The sequence below is a fragment of the Python bivittatus genome, unplaced genomic scaffold, assembly GCF_059951505.1.
Source record: "Python bivittatus isolate LINGU-HERP-01145 unplaced genomic scaffold, Pbiv_v1 ctg000480_np1212, whole genome shotgun sequence".
NCBI classification, from domain to species: Eukaryota; Metazoa; Chordata; class Lepidosauria; order Squamata; family Pythonidae; genus Python; species Python bivittatus.
Genome location: NW_028277075.1, coordinates 67,674,559 through 67,693,146, shown reverse-complemented (window position 1 = coordinate 67,693,146; position 18,588 = coordinate 67,674,559). Strand labels below are relative to the sequence as shown.

The following is an 18,588-nucleotide window of genomic DNA, read 5'->3' as shown; positions in this document are numbered from 1 at the left end:
GTAATATGTGATCAATAAAACTTCTTATACCAGTTTTCTCCAAGTATAATATTCTCTGTAAATTGAATACTTTTCTTCCACTAAAATTCCCATTGTCGCATATCAATTGTTCTGTCTAAATTCTGCATGAGTTTTATCACAGAGTGTTTAGCTTGTTCAGTTTCTGCATCTATTTTATCACCCAGCAACTTATAAATGAGTTCCAGCAAATGCCCCCAAATTTGTGTTATAAGGTTTCCAAATTCAGTCAAGTCCCTAAGTGTTCATTTTGGTTTTGTAATTACTTTAGAACTATGGGATTCATTTGAAAATATTCAAACTGGGCCGGTGGATCTGGCCATTCTGAAGAAGGAATCTTAAAGGATTTCATCTTTGCGTTACGAATTATTAAGATTTGCATTCTATATGATCCGCTTTCTTCACTGAGTGAATCTACCTGAAGTTTCATCTTCACAAAAATAAGTATTTAATAACAAAGCAAAAGATGACGTGTCCAAACTGATCTTTTTTTCTCTATTTATCCTATCCTTTGATATGCTGCTTAATATTGAAGGATTTCCTATCAGCTGCCTGTTCTGTTTGCATCGAATTCCTCTAGGTCTACCATCCTGTTCAAGTCCTTGAGTCTCCTTCATTCCTTCAGGCAAGATCAGGAGCCGCCTAACCAACCTGCCTGCAATAACATCATCTCGAGTCACGGGCACTGCCTGGTTTGCTAAAGGATGTCTCTCTCTCTTCCTCACATGCGTGCAGCTGAGAGGGAGGACTTGTCAAGAACCTTTCTCAAGGAAGAATTGGTGCACAGCTGTCTTTGTGACTGTTCTTCTGGCTCAGAGGATACTTTGGCCACCAAGAAAACGAAAGAGCTTTTTTCTTTATTATTTTGAGAGTGCCATCCTTTGGGAAGCAAGCAAGGGTTACTGCCAAACCTTTTTCTCTGGTGTGGTTTGCTTATTAGTTAAAGAGAGATTTCAGTCAATTGGTGTGACACCATCATCACCCAAACTGTAGAAAATTAAAATGACTTTAATGAACAAACAAATGCTGCTAATCAAGAAACTCTTCTGCCTGTGAAGTGCTAAAGCCCCAAATCCAGTATAGGCTCTTCAAAGCAAAACTGTGTCTGTGAAACAGATTCTGAGGAAATGTCCGGGGAGTGTTTCCTACACAATTCCTTCTTGGTCAGGACATCTGGAGAGGCAATTGGTATTTGAAGGCTGAGAGAGAAACGCTCCTTCCAAAGGAGGCATCACGGAGTCAATTTTGTGATGAATATTCAACCAATGTTAACCGTTCTGTTACTTGACAATCCAGAAAGGTTTGTTTGGGCATAAAAGAAACTCAGGAGTTAAAACAGATTCACTTCACAGGGCCACCCTACTCTTGGGGAGAGAAAACCATACTTTTCTTTACTTACATACTTACAAGTAAATATCAATTCAGTATTTTTTTTTAAATGTGTCCACAAGATTTGATCTAAATTCTTGGACAACTATACAGAGCATTTGGTATTGTAAGGAATGGTTAGACTAACTGCCTATTTTTGCTTCTGTACCTCAAGCTTTTGGTAAAGGAACAGTATGTAGAGGTGCGAAAGGAAATGGAAAGGTGTGGTTAAGCTAATGTCTCGCTTTAGAGCTCCTGGACGCATTTCCTGAGCATGCATGAACTTTTGCACCTGCTCTTGCTTCTAACCACACTATGCAACCACATCCTCTGCAAGCTAGATTGCAAAGCCTTATATGAGGTACCCCTGGAGTAAATGAGGGCTAGAAACTTGACTATTGGTTTATGCTGCTTAAGTTAATGTTTTGACAACCTTGGAAGGCGGGTACACTTGTGTGTGTGTGTGAGACCCTCCTCCTAGATGCTTCCTGATGACAAAAAGGTATAAAAGCTGTTGTAAACTGTTCTAGGTGTGGCTGTTCTCTGTCTTTTCTCTGCCAGCCAGACGGAGAGTGGTCCACCCTGCTTTTCTCTTGGCCAACAATAAAAGCTGGACTTTCTTTGGAAAAACCTCTGTCTGGAGTCTCATTGGAAATCATGGAATCCAGGCTAGCGAACCTTACATTGTGGCCCCCAACGTGGGGCTCAAAGGCAACGTTCCTTCGGGCTGATCCCCAAAGGATCCCCCACAGTCAGTCCCCACATTTGAGGACTGGCAGGTCTTTGCTTTGGCTTCCGGAAGAAACCGACGCCGATTGGGGAAGAGGTCAAGAGCGCTCCCACGCCTTTTTGTCTGGTGGCTTCTCACCCATCGGGCAGCGGCATACTCTGCTTGAAGTCGAATCTGAACACCCTGGAATTAGAGGTTTTTCCCCTTCGGCACCCGGAGAGGTCGTGCCTGAGGAACATTGGTGAGTAACTGTATTTTGTAAGAGATATTGCAATATCGTGGAAAAAGGGGAGTGTGCCCTCAGTGTTGTGTGAATGTGCGTATGAGACGTGAGAAGCTTCCACAAGGGATCTGCCCACGAAGTGAGTGTGGAGGAATGATCCGCGTTTCCATATCCTGGCGACGGGACTGACCGGAGACTTCCAAAGCGACTGGGCCGAGAGACTGTTGTGATCCCCTTGTGGAAGGCTCCTCGCATAAGGAAAGGGATTAGCTACCCCCGAGCCTTGCTTGGCTGTCTGGGAAACTCTTTCTGTGGATTGTGTTACTTGTGGTAGCAGCCTTTAAAGTTGCCAGCACCTGCTGGGAGGCTGCCCTAGGAGTCAGAGCCTTTAAAGTTGCTGGGAGGCTCTGCCCCCATCTCGACTGACAGAACCCACGGAAGGAGGCGAAGCAGTCACCTCGAACTAGAGCCCAGGCCCGAGAAATTTCCTGAGGAGCCATGGGAAGCACCAACAATAGGGTTGGCCTAGGTATAAGGCAAGCCGTGCATCCCTTTAGGGTGTGAATTGATTCACTGGGATGCACTGAAGCCTAGACTAGCAGTAGAAATAAACTTTAAAAAGTCTATATTGAAAACTTTGTGCTCAGTTATGTGGCCCTCCTATTTTCTGGGGTTTCAACGATGGCTACAGCCGAAAGAAGCCATTATAGATCCTGAAATCACATAAAGCCTTTCCGTTTACCTTGCAGAACACGAAAAGGTTGAAGAAGATAATTATTTGAGTTTCTTTTACAATTTGGCCCTACGGAAAGACATTTTGAGTTAGTGTGGTCTTTCCCCAATTCAATCAACTGTTTGCCCTGTCCGCCCGAGACAACAGAAATTGGAAGAAAGAGGGCAACTGATTTTAGAAGAACCAGAGGAGGAATTTCCACCACCATAGGGAGGACCAAGTGCGCCTCCAATAGTACCCCAAGCGGTGCCGCCTTCGCCAGGCCCGGCACCCCCTCCTTCTCTGCCACCTCAGTTTTTGAGAGAAATAGTTGAACTTGCTAGTCCATCCCACATTAGGACGGGTCGGTCGTATGGGCCCCCTAGTTTTGCCACGTCTACGATGGCACCCCTCCGGCAAGTTCCATTGGGGGGGGTAATTTAGTTTTTGTTCATACACCTTTTATGACCAGTGATTTTAATTGGCAAAAAGAACTGCCACCCTATAGGGAGGCACCCCAAGAGTATATGGAACTGGTCCAATGTATTTTTGTTACCCACCGGCCCAACGTGCCGGACATGTTCACCTATTTATTTATTTATTTATTTATTTATTTATTTATTATCAAACTTGTATGCCGCCCATCTCCCCCAACAGGTGACTCTGGGCGGCTCACAATAATAAAAAAGAAAAAACACAAGTCCCTCCAACCATGGATAAAATCTATAAATAATTTAAAAACATATATTAAAAATGCCCTAAAACCTTGTATAATTTTTAGCCCTAAAAACCTGCAAGATGCTGGGAGGGGGGACAAACCCATCACCCCACCAGCCATCTCCACAGGTGCGGGCCCCCCTCCGGCCCCCAGGCCTTCTGGCAGAGCCAGGATTTAATCCCTTTCCTGAAGGCCATGAGGGAGGGGGCACACCGGGTCTCAGGAGGCAGGATGTTCCATAGGGTGGGTGCTGCAGCAGAAAAGTCTCTCTGCCTAGACCCCACCAATCGAAATTCCTTGACTGGTGGGGGTCTGCAACCTGTCCCTTCTGCTGGACCGAGTGGGGCGGGCTGAAATGACTGGGGCGAGGCAGTTCCTCAGATAACCTGGTCCTGTGCCATGAAGGGCTTTAAAGGTGATGACCAACACCTTGAATTGGGCCCGGAAACAAACTGGTAACCAATGCAGCTCACGCAACACCGGTGTTATATGTGCCCTCCTAAGGGCATTGAGAACTGTCCGCGCCACCACATTCTGCACCAGCTGTAGCTTCCGGATACTCTTCAAGGGTAGCCCCATATAGAGCGCATTACAGTAATCCAACCCGGAGGTGACCAGGGCATGAGTGACCGTGCGGAGGTCCTCCTGATCCAGGAAGGGGCGTAACTGCCTCACGACACAAAATCGTGCAAAGGCCCTCCTAGCCACAACTGCCACCTGCTCTTTGAGCAGGAGTCGTGAGTCCAGGAGAACCCCCAGATTACGCACCGGGTCTGTCTGGGGTAGTGCAACCCCGTCAAAAACCAAAGATGACAAGGAGGCTCCCTGTATCCACAGCCACTCCGTCTTACCAGGGTTCAGCTGAAGCCTGTTGTCCCCCATCCAGGCCCCCACAGCCTCCAGGCACCGCGAGAGGACAGTCACAGCATCACTTAAGGCACCTGGGATGGAGATGTATAATTGGGTATCATCAGCATACTGATGATACCTCACTCAACCCATGGTGCCGGATGATCTCACCTAGTGGTTTCATGTAGATGTTAAATAGGAGTGGTGAAAGCACTGACCCCTGTGGCACCCCACAAAGTAAGGGCCGGGGGCTGGACCTCTCGCTCCCTATCAACACCGATTGGGTTCGGCCTTGGAGAAAGGAGCTGAACCAGCACAACATTGTGCCACCCAGCCCCAACTCCTGCAGCCGACCCAAAAGGATACCATGGTTGATGGTATCGAAAGCCGCCGAGAGGTCAAGAAGAGCAAGGATGGATGCACTCCCCCCATCCCGCTCTCACCAGAGATCATCTAAAAGTGCAACCAATGCTGTTTCTGTCCCATAACCGGGTCTGAATCCTGACTGATAGGGGTCCAGATAATCCGTTTCCTCCAGGATCCTCTGAAGCTGCCGCGCGACCACCTTTTCTACCACCTTTCCTAAAAAGGGAAGGTGGGAGACTGGACGAAAATTGTCCAGGAGAGTGGGGCCTAGCAACGGTTTCTTGAGGAGTGGGCGGACCAAAGCCTCTTTGAAAGGCTTCGGAAACACCCCCTCCTGCAAGGATGAATTAACCACCGCCAGAACCCACCCTAAAGTCACCTCCTTGGTAGCTTTAACTAACGAGGAGGGACAAGGATCTAAGCCACAGGTGGTTATATAAAATCATACACACATGTTGGGTTCACCCCTGAGCTAAACATGTTCTGCTCTAGTGATATATTCTCCCCATGATGATTGGTGCAGAATAATTAGTTACAGTAAAGTGAAGCAATTGCACCACAGTCAAATAAATGGCAAATCAGAAACTCATCAAGGCATAATCAGGGGTCAAAGGGGTTACTTCAGTAAGAAAAAGTCTATTAAATCCTAACCTTTCCTAGCTCTATTCCTAGCACAAGCATATTTAAGCATTCCAAATAGTTAAGCATAATGGACAATATCATCTCTCTGTGTCCAGCAAAGGCTCATAATTCTTAAAATGGCCTCAGATTCAGATAAAGGAACCAGGAATGCAAGAGAATGTAAAGGAAAGAATTCTGAAGAGCAAAAGTGTTTCTATCCTCTGAAGAAATACAGAGAGGAGACTGGCCTATGTCTGCCCCTAGGAAGAGAGACTAAAGAGCCACAGTCTTCAGAAGAATTGCAAACATATTTTCCTTTCACACCCAGAAAGAAGTTCTTCCCTGTCTTGTCAGCATTTCATAGGCCCCTGCATGTCTTAGAGCAGTGTTTTTCAAGGGGTCCCCCAAGACCTTCTCAGGGTCCGAGAAATCAAAAATATTTGCCAGCCTGTGTTGAAAAATTATACAGTATTAAAACCCCATCAAACAATCGTGAAAAGCAGTAGTGGAAGTGAATGCATTAATTTTAATTTTCAATGTAGTAAGTATGGATAAATATAAGCCATACAAACAATAGTTCTTTTGGGAATCCTCCATCATTTTTAAACATGGGAAAGGGTCCTGAGAGAAAAAAGTTTAAGAAACACCATCTTAGAGCGGTTCAGCATTGCATTAAGCTGCATTTCTCCCATACTGATGCTGGCTAGATCCTAGGCCAGCTTAAGAAGACTCTGCTGAGATTGTGGTGCTTCAGCAGTGACTGCCAGGGGTTCGGTCTGGACGGTGGGATCGTTGGGCCCCCATTGGCCAGTCCCTCTCCTGCTGCATCCACCCCCCATTGCTGTATCTTCTCACCCTCTTGCTCTAGCTGTGGGTGGGCACGTGAGGGCTGCCCCTGCCATGGGTTGTCTTTGCCTGCCTAACAGACCCACTTTTCCTTTTATTTATTTACTTCCTTCTACTGGGCGCACTGAGTGACCCAATCACTGATTGACAGAAAGAAAGAAAGAAAAGGAAAAGTCCAGGTACCAAATGCCCAGAACCCATCATGCCTCCCCTGTGAAAGCAAAACACATCACAAGAGTCCAGAGAAAGACGGTGCAGCAATTTCACTCCTCCATTGGTGAACTTGAGGGGAGGGGGAATGGGGGGGGGAGAGAAATAAAAAAGTGGAGAAGTAAATTGGAGGTTAAATGGCCCAGCCCAGAATGGCCATGCAGGGCAGCAACCATTCACCTGGACGAGGGGCATCCCTGCCACTGCACCCCGGAGCAAACTGAAGGGCAGGAGCTGCCCAGGTGGAAGAAAAGCAGGACAGGCGAACTGGGAAGTGTTGCTGGAACTGGCAGAAGCCAGAAAGGACTGCTTTTATCCTGGAGCAGGAAGAGAGGAGTGGAGATTGCACTGGGGGTGGTCTGGGGATGAGCGCAGGGCAACGTCATCTGGCCCTGCCCTCTAGAAACGGTTGGCGTCCTGCATACCTGACTGGGCAACCTGGCCATGCAGATCAGCTCTTTGAGATATAAGTATGAGGTCTCATTATCTGACTGGCTGTTTAGCTATTGATGTTTCCCGCAAATTTCATTGGTTATTTCTTTGGATTCCCACAGATTGCTGACTACCTACCAAGATTGAATTCGTAGTCATAAACTTCATTCATTTCTTTGATCTTTTGATGCTTTGGCTTTCTGTGTTCTGAAATCTCCTATCAGCAGCTGTGGCATACATGTCCTTCTTAATGTTTCGTTCTTGTCAGACTGCTTGTGTTGACTTCAACTTTTTAACTGGAGTTGCAGAAGTCCTCTGAGAATAAAACAATAGAAATAAAAGGAGATAAATATATAATATTACAGTATACCGCAAAAGCAAGAAATACAACTCCTATGAATCCTGCTGGATGGGTGAGTGTACAGAGACTAAGAAAGAAAGAGAGAGATTGAGATTGTCAATTGGAAATTGTTGAAGAATGTCAACAATTTCCAAGATGGCGATGGGGAGGGAGTGCTGGCCAACGTGCTAGGTTGGGCAAGGAGTTTGCTTCTGTTAGCTTACCTGGGAGCGCCCTGGAAGCTCCTCGAGGCTGGTCTGCAAACTTTGGGGGTGCCCTGGTACTGTGTGCCCAGAGAGACTTGGCGAGGGCTGGTGTGGCCAGGCGGAGCTTCATGGTCATGTTGGGTGGTGCAGCGGATGGCGCAGCAAGCGGGAACTATGTTGCATGGCATGCAGATGGCGTGCAGCAAGGACCCAGGGATCCAGGGACCCAAGAAGAAGAACTTGGCATCAGAGAGGAAGAACTTTGGCACCAGACTTGGCCCCATATGCTCGAAGGTTGGTGGAACTCGGCAGGGGCTGGTGGGGCCAGGTGGAACTCTGCGGTTGTGCCAGGCAGCATGGTGAACGAGCAGCCGGAGAAAAGTCCTAGACTGCAGCAGCCTGGAACACAGCCTGGAATACAACTGAATTTGATGCTGGGCCAGTCTGCAGGCCCAAAAATTGGCTGGATTACAGTGCAGGCCTGAGGCCAAGGCATCGACTGGACAACCACGCCAGAAGCTGGTGCTCAAACAGCGGCTGTTGCCTGAGGTGGCCTGAAGGACCTGGGGCCCTGCTGATTTGAGGCCCTGCTGAGGACCCTCCAGGGTGTGATAGTTGGGCCTCCCTCCTTAGTGTGAGAGACAGGAAGGGGAGTCCGAGAGTGTTTGGTGGAGTGTGTGGGTAAATGTGTGTGAATGAGGATACTTGCCCCCTAATGAGAGCTGGGGTGAGTGGGGAGATGGAGTCAGTGCCCCTACTGGCCATTGAGAGAACCCAGTGAAGGGGGCACAGTGGTGAAGGAGGTAAGGGATAGGATTCTCATGGTCCTGAGACCAGGAGCTGAAGTGCCAGGGGGCCCACCACCACTCCCTGATTGAATGTGTTTTAGCTATAGAGGCCAGAGGTCTGGGATTGAGAGGATCTGGAGGCCCTGGCGGGTTTAGGGCAGGTTTTTCCATTCAGATGGTAATGGGGAGGGGATGTTATGATGGGAGTCATAAGGCGGGCTGCTCTCAAGGAAGACACCACCAGTGTTTGTTACTGGTTAGGGTTAGGGTTAGGGTAACAAACACTGGTGGTGTGTTCTGGCCCTCTGGATTCAGACCCAGGCCCTGGACAGCAGACCCATGGAGGCCCTGGCTTTTGGTTGCTGCTTCTTAACACAAGGTCAGTTAACAATAAGGGCCCCCTAATATGCGACTTGATCACAGAGGAGCGGGCCAACCTGGCATGTATCACCGAGACCTGGCTGGGCCCTGAAGGAGAGGGTGCACCTTTTGGAAACATGCCCAGCCAGGATAACAATCTGACACCACCCAAGACTCCAGGGCAGGGGAGAAGGGTTGTGGTTATCATCCGGGAATCTCTGTTGGCCTTCAGGGGTGCTGCTCCACAAGTGGCCAGTTGTGAGACCCTGGTCCTGCAGTTGGGCTCTTGAGAACAGTTAGGATTGTTGTTGCTGTACCAGTCTTCCTGCTGCGTAGCAACCTCCCTGCCTGAGCTGCTGGAGGCTGTCTTGGGGTTGGCAGTGGAGTTCCCCAGACTTATGGTTCTGGGGAGCGTCAATCTGCCATCCCTAGGACATGCCTTAGAGATGACTTGGGAGTTCATGGCCACCATGGCAGCCATGGGCCTGTCCCAGATTTTTCGTGACCGAACGGGGGACAGTAGCCTCACACTGGACTGGTTTTGTCGTCAGAGCAGTGGGAATATGATCTGAAAGAGGAATTACATCTGTCCCCCTTGTCATAGATCAGATCAAGTCCTGGTGGCCTTGAGATTCTCCTATGCTACCCCCCTCCACAGGGAGGCGGGACCTATTCAAGTGGTCCACCCATGGCAATTGAAGGATCCAATCGGATCTAAAGGGAGCTGGGGGTTACACCCAAGGCTCTGCTGTCCAGTCCAATGGAGGCCTTGGCCGGCACCTGGAATAGGAAAGTGGCCAAGGCCTTGGACAAGATCGTGCCCATGCAACCTCTCCTAACCCATCGAGCCTGACACTCCCCATGGTTTATTGAGGAGTTGAGGGTCCTGAAAAGGATTAAGAGAGATCTAGAGCACCACTGGAGGAAAACAAGGACCAAACATGAGCGAACACAGGTTAGAGCTATTATTAAGGCCTATTTGGTAGCGATAAGAACAGTGAAACGCTATTATTTCTCCACTCTTATTATATGTGCAAAATGCCACCCAGTGGCCTTGTTCAAGATCACCCAATCCCTTTTTGGAAAGGGGGGCCTGAAGGCCCATTTACAGGGCTGCACAGAGGAGTTTTCTAGGCATCTGGAGGATAAAATCACTCACATTCGGTCACAGTTGGATGCCAAGCGTGGGGCATGGCCTGTAGAGATGCTTAGGGTATGGACTTACCCTGTTATCTGGGAACAGTTTGAACTGATTGAACCTGAAGAAGTGGACAGGGTCCTCCGGGCAGTCAATGCCAGCACCTGTCAACTAGATCCTTGTCCATACTGGCTGGTTAAAGCTACGCGTGGGTGGTGGGTCCAGGTGATGGTGAATTCATCCTTGAGGGAGGGAGGGTTCCCAGCTGCCTTTAAAGAGGTGCTGGTGCATCCCCTCCTCAAGAAACCATCACTGGATCCCACCATACTGGGCAATTTTCCCCCAGTTTCCCACCTCCCCTTTAGGTTGAGAAGGTGGTAGAATTGCAGCTCCAGAGGATCCTGGAGGAAACAGATTATCTGGACCCTTTTCAGTCAGGTTTCAGGCCCGGATTTGGAATAGAAATGGCATTGGTCACACTCATGGATGATCTCTGCTGGGAACAGGATGCAGGTAGTGCATCCATACTTGCTCTTCTTGACCTCTCAGCAGCTTTCAATACCATCAACCATGGTATCCTTTTGGGTCGACTTGGAGAGCTGGGAGCGGACAGCAAAGTTTTGTGCTGGTTCTCTTCCTTCCTCCAAGGTTGATCGCAATCAGTGTCGATTGAGAGCAAGAGGTCTAGCCTGCAGCCCCTCCATTGTGGGTGCTGCAGCGTTCGGTACTTTCCTCACTCCTTTTTAACATCTACATGAAACCACTGGGTGAGATCATGCACCACCGTGGGATGAGGTATCATCAATATGCAAATGATACCCAGCTGTACAACTCGATCTTGGGTGACCTGAATTATGCTATGACCACCCTGTCATGGTGCCTGGAGGCTGTGGGAGTCTGGATGAGCTACAATAAGCTTCAGCTGAACCCTGGTAAGACAGAGTGGCTGTGGACTGGAGGCGCCTCTGCATCCAAGGACTTACCATGTTTGGTATTTGACTGGGTTGCACTGCCCCAGACAGACCTGGTGTGTAATCTGGGGGTCCTCCTGAACTCACGACTCCTGCTCAAAGAGCAGGTGGCAATCGTGGCCAGGAGGGCCTTCACCCACCTTCCTGTGGTGCGCCAGTTATGCCCCTTCCTGGTGAGGAGGCTTTCAGGTCAGTCATTCATGCCCTGGTCTTCTCTCAGTTAGACTATTGCAATGTGCTTTACATGGGGCTATCCTTGAAGAGTATCCAGAAGCCACAGCTGGTTCAAAATGCAGCCACACAAACAATCTTGGGTGCCCCTAGGATGGCACATATAACACCTTTGCTGTGGGAGCTGCATTGGGTGCCAGTTTGCTTCCGGGTCCAATTCAAAATGTTGGTTATCACCTTTAAAGCCCTACATGGCATGGATCCAGGCTACTTGGGGGACTGTCTCACCCCCACTATATCAACCTGTCCAACCTTGTCAGGCAGAGAGGGCATGTTGCGGACCCCATCAGTGAGAGAACATCCCCTGGCAGGACCCAGGAAGAGAGCCTTCTCTGCCGTTGCTCCATCCTTTGGAATATTCTCCCCGCAGAGGTCTGGAGGCCCCTAACCTCCCAGAAAGAACTTAAGACCTGGCTCTGCCAGCTTGCAGGGAGTGATAAGAGTGTTAATCAATCCTGGAGGTGGCTGGCACCCTGATGTCACTCGTGAGTAATTCATGAATTCAATCATTCTTGTAATTTATTTATTAGTTTTAAGGTTGTTTTTATATTGTATTTTAATTGATTTTATCTCCTTTGAAAACTGCCCAGAGGTGCTTTTCAATGAGATGGCCAGTTACAAATTGGATGTATAGATAACTTTAAAAAAAAAATTGATATTGACAGAGATTGCTACTCAAACACAGCAAAGATAACCTTAATTTTCAAAGTTTTTGAGGCTAGATCATATTTCTCTCTCTGTATTCTCTTAAAATGAAACTTGTTTATCTATTGATCAGAATTCTGTATTACAACACATATATTTGAGAACAATAATAATGGCCAACAATTGTACAGAATTTTATGTGCTTAAGGATATATAACATTATTTCTAGCTCCTAGTTTTACAAATTCCAATAAATTCTGATAAGTGTTAAATGCCTGAATGGCTATATGGTAAATCAAAGAAAACAGAATAGTTTTAATCTATGTGGTCACTAGGCATTAATATGGACTTGATGGTACCCAATCAATCAATCAATCAATCAATCAATCGATCAATGTTTCTTTCCCCTATTCAGACTTTAAAGAAGGTTAACATATCACACAATGTAAAAAATTGTTATGATTCAACTTTCATTCATGGAGCTTGGCATTTTTCAACTGAATAGAAATGTGAGAAAGAAATCAAACTCTTCCTTCATGAAAGCAGGAAACCACCTTCCCACTTGGCTCATTCTGCCATTCAAACTTTCCACAGCAATCAAAATAAAATATGCAATTAGAATGGGCTCACCCAAAAGATTAAAATGTAGCAGGAAGAGTCAGGATTCTTTGAACTTAGCCAAAAAGATCCCCCTAATCAAAGAGCAAAAGATCTGGCAGGAAGAGCTCACATTCTTTGAACTTAGCTGAAACCTTAGTCAAATAACAAAAGACAAACAAATGCCAATCAGGCAGTGCCAGAGAGGCAAATACCTCAGTTCAACACCAGTGAGGCAGTGCTAGTCAGGCAAACACAGGGCGCCTGATTAGAGGAAACTAGCTTAGCGGGGTGCCTGATCTCAGAGAGCCCCCTCCTGGAACCCTGGCGAATTATACCTTCTAAGAACTTCTAGAGGGCAGGGCCTCTCTTCCCAGCTTTTTCAAGAAACAAAGGCAAGGTTTCCTTGTATAAAGGGCTCTTCCTCGTGGCCACCTCTGAGATCTGATTCTGTGTGCTGTGCTCTTGGAAATAAACTTTTCTTCTGTTTCAAGCAACTGCCTGTACATTTAATTCCCACCTTGGAAACAAACTCGGTAAGGTTTCCTTCCAACAGAGAGAAAAGTCAGTTCAGATTATAGTTCGTGAAAGAAAGATCTTCAGATTTTCACTTGAAATATATTGAACTCCAACTCTTCTTAACCATATTCTGAATGGAAATTAAAATAGATAAATCAAACAAGCAGGCATGAAGAACCAGCATCTACACTCGAGGCTCTAGCCGTGTGGTCCTTGTCATTCCACTCTCCATTCCATCTAATCCATTTTTCATTCAACCTATAATGGGGAAAAAAAAAAAACTTATTTTAACCTCTCAACGAAAGGTAAGTCCCCAGTACTGTCTGTATCAGGGCTGTGCAGAGACCCACCTGATTATCTCTGAAGGCAGACTCAGACCTCCAAATGGAATCTGATCCACCTCAGAAAATTCCAGGATTTATTTGATCTCACTCTTTCCAGGTATGTTTTGTCTGATTCAGAAAACTTGATTTCCATTCTCTCTGGGAGGATTTGCTATCCCTATAAAATCTATCCATTTTAGGACAGGAATTCTTTCTTTAAATTCTTGGTGTCCCAATGTTTCTCAAATTGGTCTACATCATTTTTTTTCCAGGATCAGGTAAATAGTTTTCCCACATTTTCATTTCATCCCTAAACCTGAACAATGCCCCTCCCACTCCTTAATTGATCCAGCCCGGTTCTCCCTGCCCAATCAGGAGCCAAGAATTCTCTTCGGTGAGTTCACCACCTTTCCAAGATGTGACTGGCGGCCAATAATGGACTGATTGCAAGGGGCAGTCACTGGGGGATGGATCAAAAAGCTTATTTTGATTCAGGAGAAAAGGTTTACTTTGGAAGACTTCCAGGAATAGCTTGGTTTAAGGCTCTGTAATAAACTTTTAGGACAAATCAGGAAGGTGAAAAAAGTATGAAAGAAAATAGTAGCTTAAGAGTGATCTCTACACCAACCATCAAAGTTGAAAAGAAGAAAAAATGGAATGGTGACACAATAAATGTGTTATTGTTTTGTTACAGGGAAAGTATACTTTATACAGTGCTGGAAGTTGTTTTATTTCAAATGTAGTATGTTTACCTGAATTGAATTTCATATTTTAAACTTATAATTATTGACTGGTTACTGTTTATCTCCAATTCAAAGAGTGGGATTGACTTGCTGTTATAAAACAACAAAGCATATTCCAGACTGCAAAGATCATGATAAACGGAGATTTAACAGAACAGATAGACATAACAAAAGGGACGAGACAAGGCTGTCCACTATCGCCCTTGTTGTTTGTTTTAACATTAGAAGTGTTGAATAGGAATATAAGAGAAGAGAAAGAAATAAAAGGAATGAAAATCAAAAAGGAAGAGTACAAATTGCAAGCCTTTGCAGATGACCTAGTATTTATACTAGAGGACCCATTGGAAACAGCATCTAAATTAATTGAAAAGATAGAAGAATATGGAAAAGTAGCAGGTTTAAAAATAAATAAAGATAAAACAAAGATATTAGCAAAGAATATGTTAGCAAGGCGAAAGAAAGAATTGGAAGAAGTTTTAGAAATACAGGTCACAAACAGGGTTAAATACCTAGGGATATATATTACACCAAGATGTAGTACATTGAAGGAGGATAAGTATGTTAAATTTAAACGACAGATTGCAACAGATTTGACAAAATGGGAGAACCTACAATTATCAATGATTGGGAGAATATCCACCATTAAGATGAATATATTGCCTAGGATATTATATTTATTCCAGACAATTCCTATTCGTCTAGGGAAAGAGTTCTTTGATGATTTAAATAAAATCGTATTGAAATACATTTGGCAGGGTAAAAAAGTAAGAATAAAGCTTAAACTACTACAAGACGCAAGAGTAAGAGGTGGGTTTGCCTTGCCTAACTGGGAAATATATTACCAGGCGACAAATTTGATGTGGGTAAAGGATTGGGTAACTTTAAGAAATAACAGATTATTGACCTTAGAGGGACATGACCTGTGGTTGGGCTGGCATGCTTTCCTATGGTATAAGGGAACGAAAACACAGGGCTATTTTAGAAGGCATTATATTCGAGAGGCATTGTTTTTAAACTGGGAGAAGACAAGAAGACAATATTATTTAAAAGTTCCACGATGGATATCCACTATCGAAGCCTTCTCTTATCCAATAACATATAAAAAGGAACCAACAGATATACTGAGATATTGAATGAAAAGGGTGAACTTAAAACTATGCAAGCGTTGGAAGAACAAGGTATAAAAATGAATTGGTTTTCATATTTGCAAATACAATCTAGATTTGATAAAGATTTTAAAGCAGAAGGTATCTATGATGAGCTGACTGTTCTAGATAAAATTTTGATGGGTACTGATGAAAAGGTAATTAAAAAACTTTATGGACATTTACTAGAATTTAAAATGGAGGAAGAACAGGTCAAAGAAACAATGATTGCATGGGGGAAAAATTTTGGACATGGAATTGATTTAGAGAAGTGGCAAAAACTATGGTCTCAAAACTATAAAATGACAATGTCAACTGCATATAAAGAAAACTTGTATAAGATGTTTTACAGGTGGCATTTACCCCCAGCGAGGATCGCGAGAATGTATAAGAACAAGTCCGATAAATGTTGGAAGTGTCATCAGATACCCGGCTCATATTACCATATGTGGTGGACATGCTCAGAAGCCAAAAGATATTGGATTAAAATCCACACATGGTTGGAAAAAATGACAAAACAACATATAGACTTTAAACCAGAGACATTTTTACTGGGAATTATACCGGAAACATATAGTAAAGAATTGAAATATCTGATTGTAAATGTTTTGACAGCGGCTAGAATTGTATTTGCTAAGAATTGGAAGAATGAAAAAGTACCTATGCAGGAGGAAGTCATTAAGAAAATTATGGAATGTGCAGAGATGAGTAAATTAACATTTGAAATTAGAGAGCAAGAAGATAAACAATTCTATATGATATGGGATTTGTTTTATCAATGGTTGGATGAAAAGATATAGTAATGTAATAGATTAGGAAATTATATAATAGAAACTCGATAAACTGATATAAATTACTATATATATATATATATATATATATACACACATACATATATATGTATATAATCAATGGACAAAAATGATATAAATCTTATAATGAAAGCTGGTGTTATAGATAGACTAGTCACAAATGATTAATAATTGATAACTGATAAATATATAAATATATGTTGGATAGATAATATGAGACTCTATATAAATGGTGAGTGAAGACTATGAAAGGATGGCACAAATAATTGGTAACTGGCTGACACACGGTTTAAGATGGAAGATGGTTTTTATGTTTTTTATGCTCTTTGTTTATGTATGTTTGTGTTTGTTGTAAAAAATAAAAAACTTTAATAAAAAACAACAACAACAACAAAGCATATTCTATTCTATAGTATTTGGAAGATCTAGTGACCCCTCTTTTAACTGAGAATGCGCAAGTAACATTCACTCACACAGTGCTCTGGATCAGGCTGAGCTACATAGAAGGTTTTGGTTGCAGACAGAATTAATTAGAGATCATCACTTTCTTTTGGCTCAATTAAAATCTCTTTCACATTTCCCCAATCTGCTCAGCGTTTGGGATTTGTAATGGGCTGGAGCAAAGTCCAAGTCTGGGTATCAGAAGATTTAGTTCCACAACCAGGGATGTTCTGACAGTAGGATGAACAGAACATGCCAAACATTGGAGATATTATCTGTGATGTTTGATAATGATCATAACATACTGAATGGATTTAATCTTTCAAGTTATGACAGTGTTATACATCTCATAACGCATTTGCATCCCATTCATTTCAGTGGATCTTGTCTAAATATGACTAGAACCAATCCTGCATGGACTTAAGAAACAGACAGGTTGCTGTGCATGCTTTGTAAACTATCAGGAAGAAGCTGTTCAGATCTCATGCAAGCATCAGCACAACATTTCTCTGCTATTTTTAAGGCAGACTTTTTTTTTTTTAGTAGCAAAAGGGTGTTGTGCTCATGCAATATCCTACCTATATACTGTATGGAAAAGAAGAGTTGTGAAAAATAAGCTTAATCAGATGTGCTCCTTGGACTTAAAAAAAACTAATTTTAACAAACCCAGTGAAGTTCAATCGGTAAACATTTAAAAGAACAGGTTCAGTGTTTGGAGATTCTGAACACTGTAGTAGCAGAACTGAGCCAATGGGATAAGAGGTTGGGGAGTGAAAGCTCCTCCCCCAAAAGTCTTCTGGGTCTACATACTATCTTGGGTAAGAATCTGACAGAAATGAAATCAATTCTATACCGCCACCTCCTGACTTCATAGGATAAGACATGTGACTTCAGAAAAATCCATTCCCTCCTTGAGTGATGGATCAATCTTATTAGGTGTAGATTAAATTCACTTTATTGTTTTAGAAAAAGAGTTGAGAAAATGTAAAAATAGTTTTTAATGTTAGTGACATGCAAAGCAATCAGAAAGGGAAGAAACAGAGCTGTCCAAATCACAGCCTCTCAAGTGAATATCCAATGAAAAAAATTCAAAAGAGTTATCACAGATTGTAAGATTGTTTTGGTCTGTTAATTAAGACTCGCTTGCACAGAGAAAGTCTGCATCAGAGAGAATAGAAACCTGCATCCATAAAGCTTAAATAACTGCACGTTTCACAAACAGAAGCAATCTTATGCAATGTTTCCAAGCTCTAACTTCTCATCTATTCCTGCTGGCTTTGTCAAGTCTCCCAAATCCTAGTCAATTTCAGCCTAAAACTCAGGAGCAATATTCCTTGGCTTCTCTTCCCAGCCTCAATACATCACGTCATTCTCGGATTCTGGAAAGGCAAACCCTTTTCCTCTACCCAAAGGGAGAGGATGGGGGGAGTCTCCTTTTCCAAAGCCCAAAATAACTATCCTTCCTCAGAGGGATCCTCTTTGAGACAGGAATGGATACAATCCGCATGACTTGCTTATATCACACTTTGCACACAGCATGGCGACAACCTTTTAGTTATACTCTTCTACAACATTTCAAATGCTTTCATTAGTCACTGTTTCTTCTTTTGGTTTTTCTCACCAGAGCTAACTGGGCAGTGTTTCAAAAAGCATCTATTCTGCCAGTTATTGTCAGCCCTTTGAGTAGACCAGGTCAGGAAACAGACGCTACAAGAAATAGTAGAACTTGCCTTTGTGGGTAAAGATAAAGGCTGTCATAACAGAATTTTGAAAGCCTGGCAACATCTCTCCTTCATCAAAGCACTTGGAGATGAATGCACAAACCTTCAATGATCACTGGTCTCCTGGCCAGGCACCCCCAAGAGTCCCAAAGACAACAAGGTTAGAGGTTATATACCCCTTCATGTAACTACAATGAGTTACATACACTACATCCATACAACGAGATCCAATGGGCCACCCGATGGCATTGGTTTTGATTCTGCAGCCACATCTACTTTTATTGAAGAGCAGGGAGAACCTCTAGAATGGAATGAGTAGAAATCACCATTCCCTCGACAAGGAAGGTTCCCATAGAAGAGAACAGATGTAAGGAAGGCTCTGTCAGTTTCCACTGTGCGTTAGAAGAGAAGAGCTGCTCAGTCTGAAAGATGCCATCTGTGTCCCAGATCTGGGGTCAAGTCTGCTCTCAGTGAAATCTATCACAGAGAAAAGATGTGATGGGAGAATTAAAGGC

At 44.1% G+C, this 18,588-nt stretch overlaps 1 protein-coding gene across 6 annotated transcripts in view; it reads right to left on the bottom strand.

Annotated features, from left to right (window-relative positions):
* Positions 1-11,669: 11,669 nt before the first annotated feature.
* LOC103056824 (NACHT, LRR and PYD domains-containing protein 12-like) overlaps positions 11,670-18,588 on the bottom strand; it is a 68,394-nt gene continuing 61,475 nt past the window's right edge. For 5 of the 6 annotated variants that reach the window (XR_015797132.1, XM_088146158.1, XM_088146159.1 and 2 more), the window contains one exon: positions 11,670-13,146. Coding sequence is in view for 4 of the 6 variants with exons in the window: in XM_088146158.1 (XP_088002284.1) it covers positions 13,044-13,146 (103 nt within the window). In the remaining 2 variants the exon portion in view is untranslated. The other variant, XR_015797133.1, reaches the window with a different exon arrangement.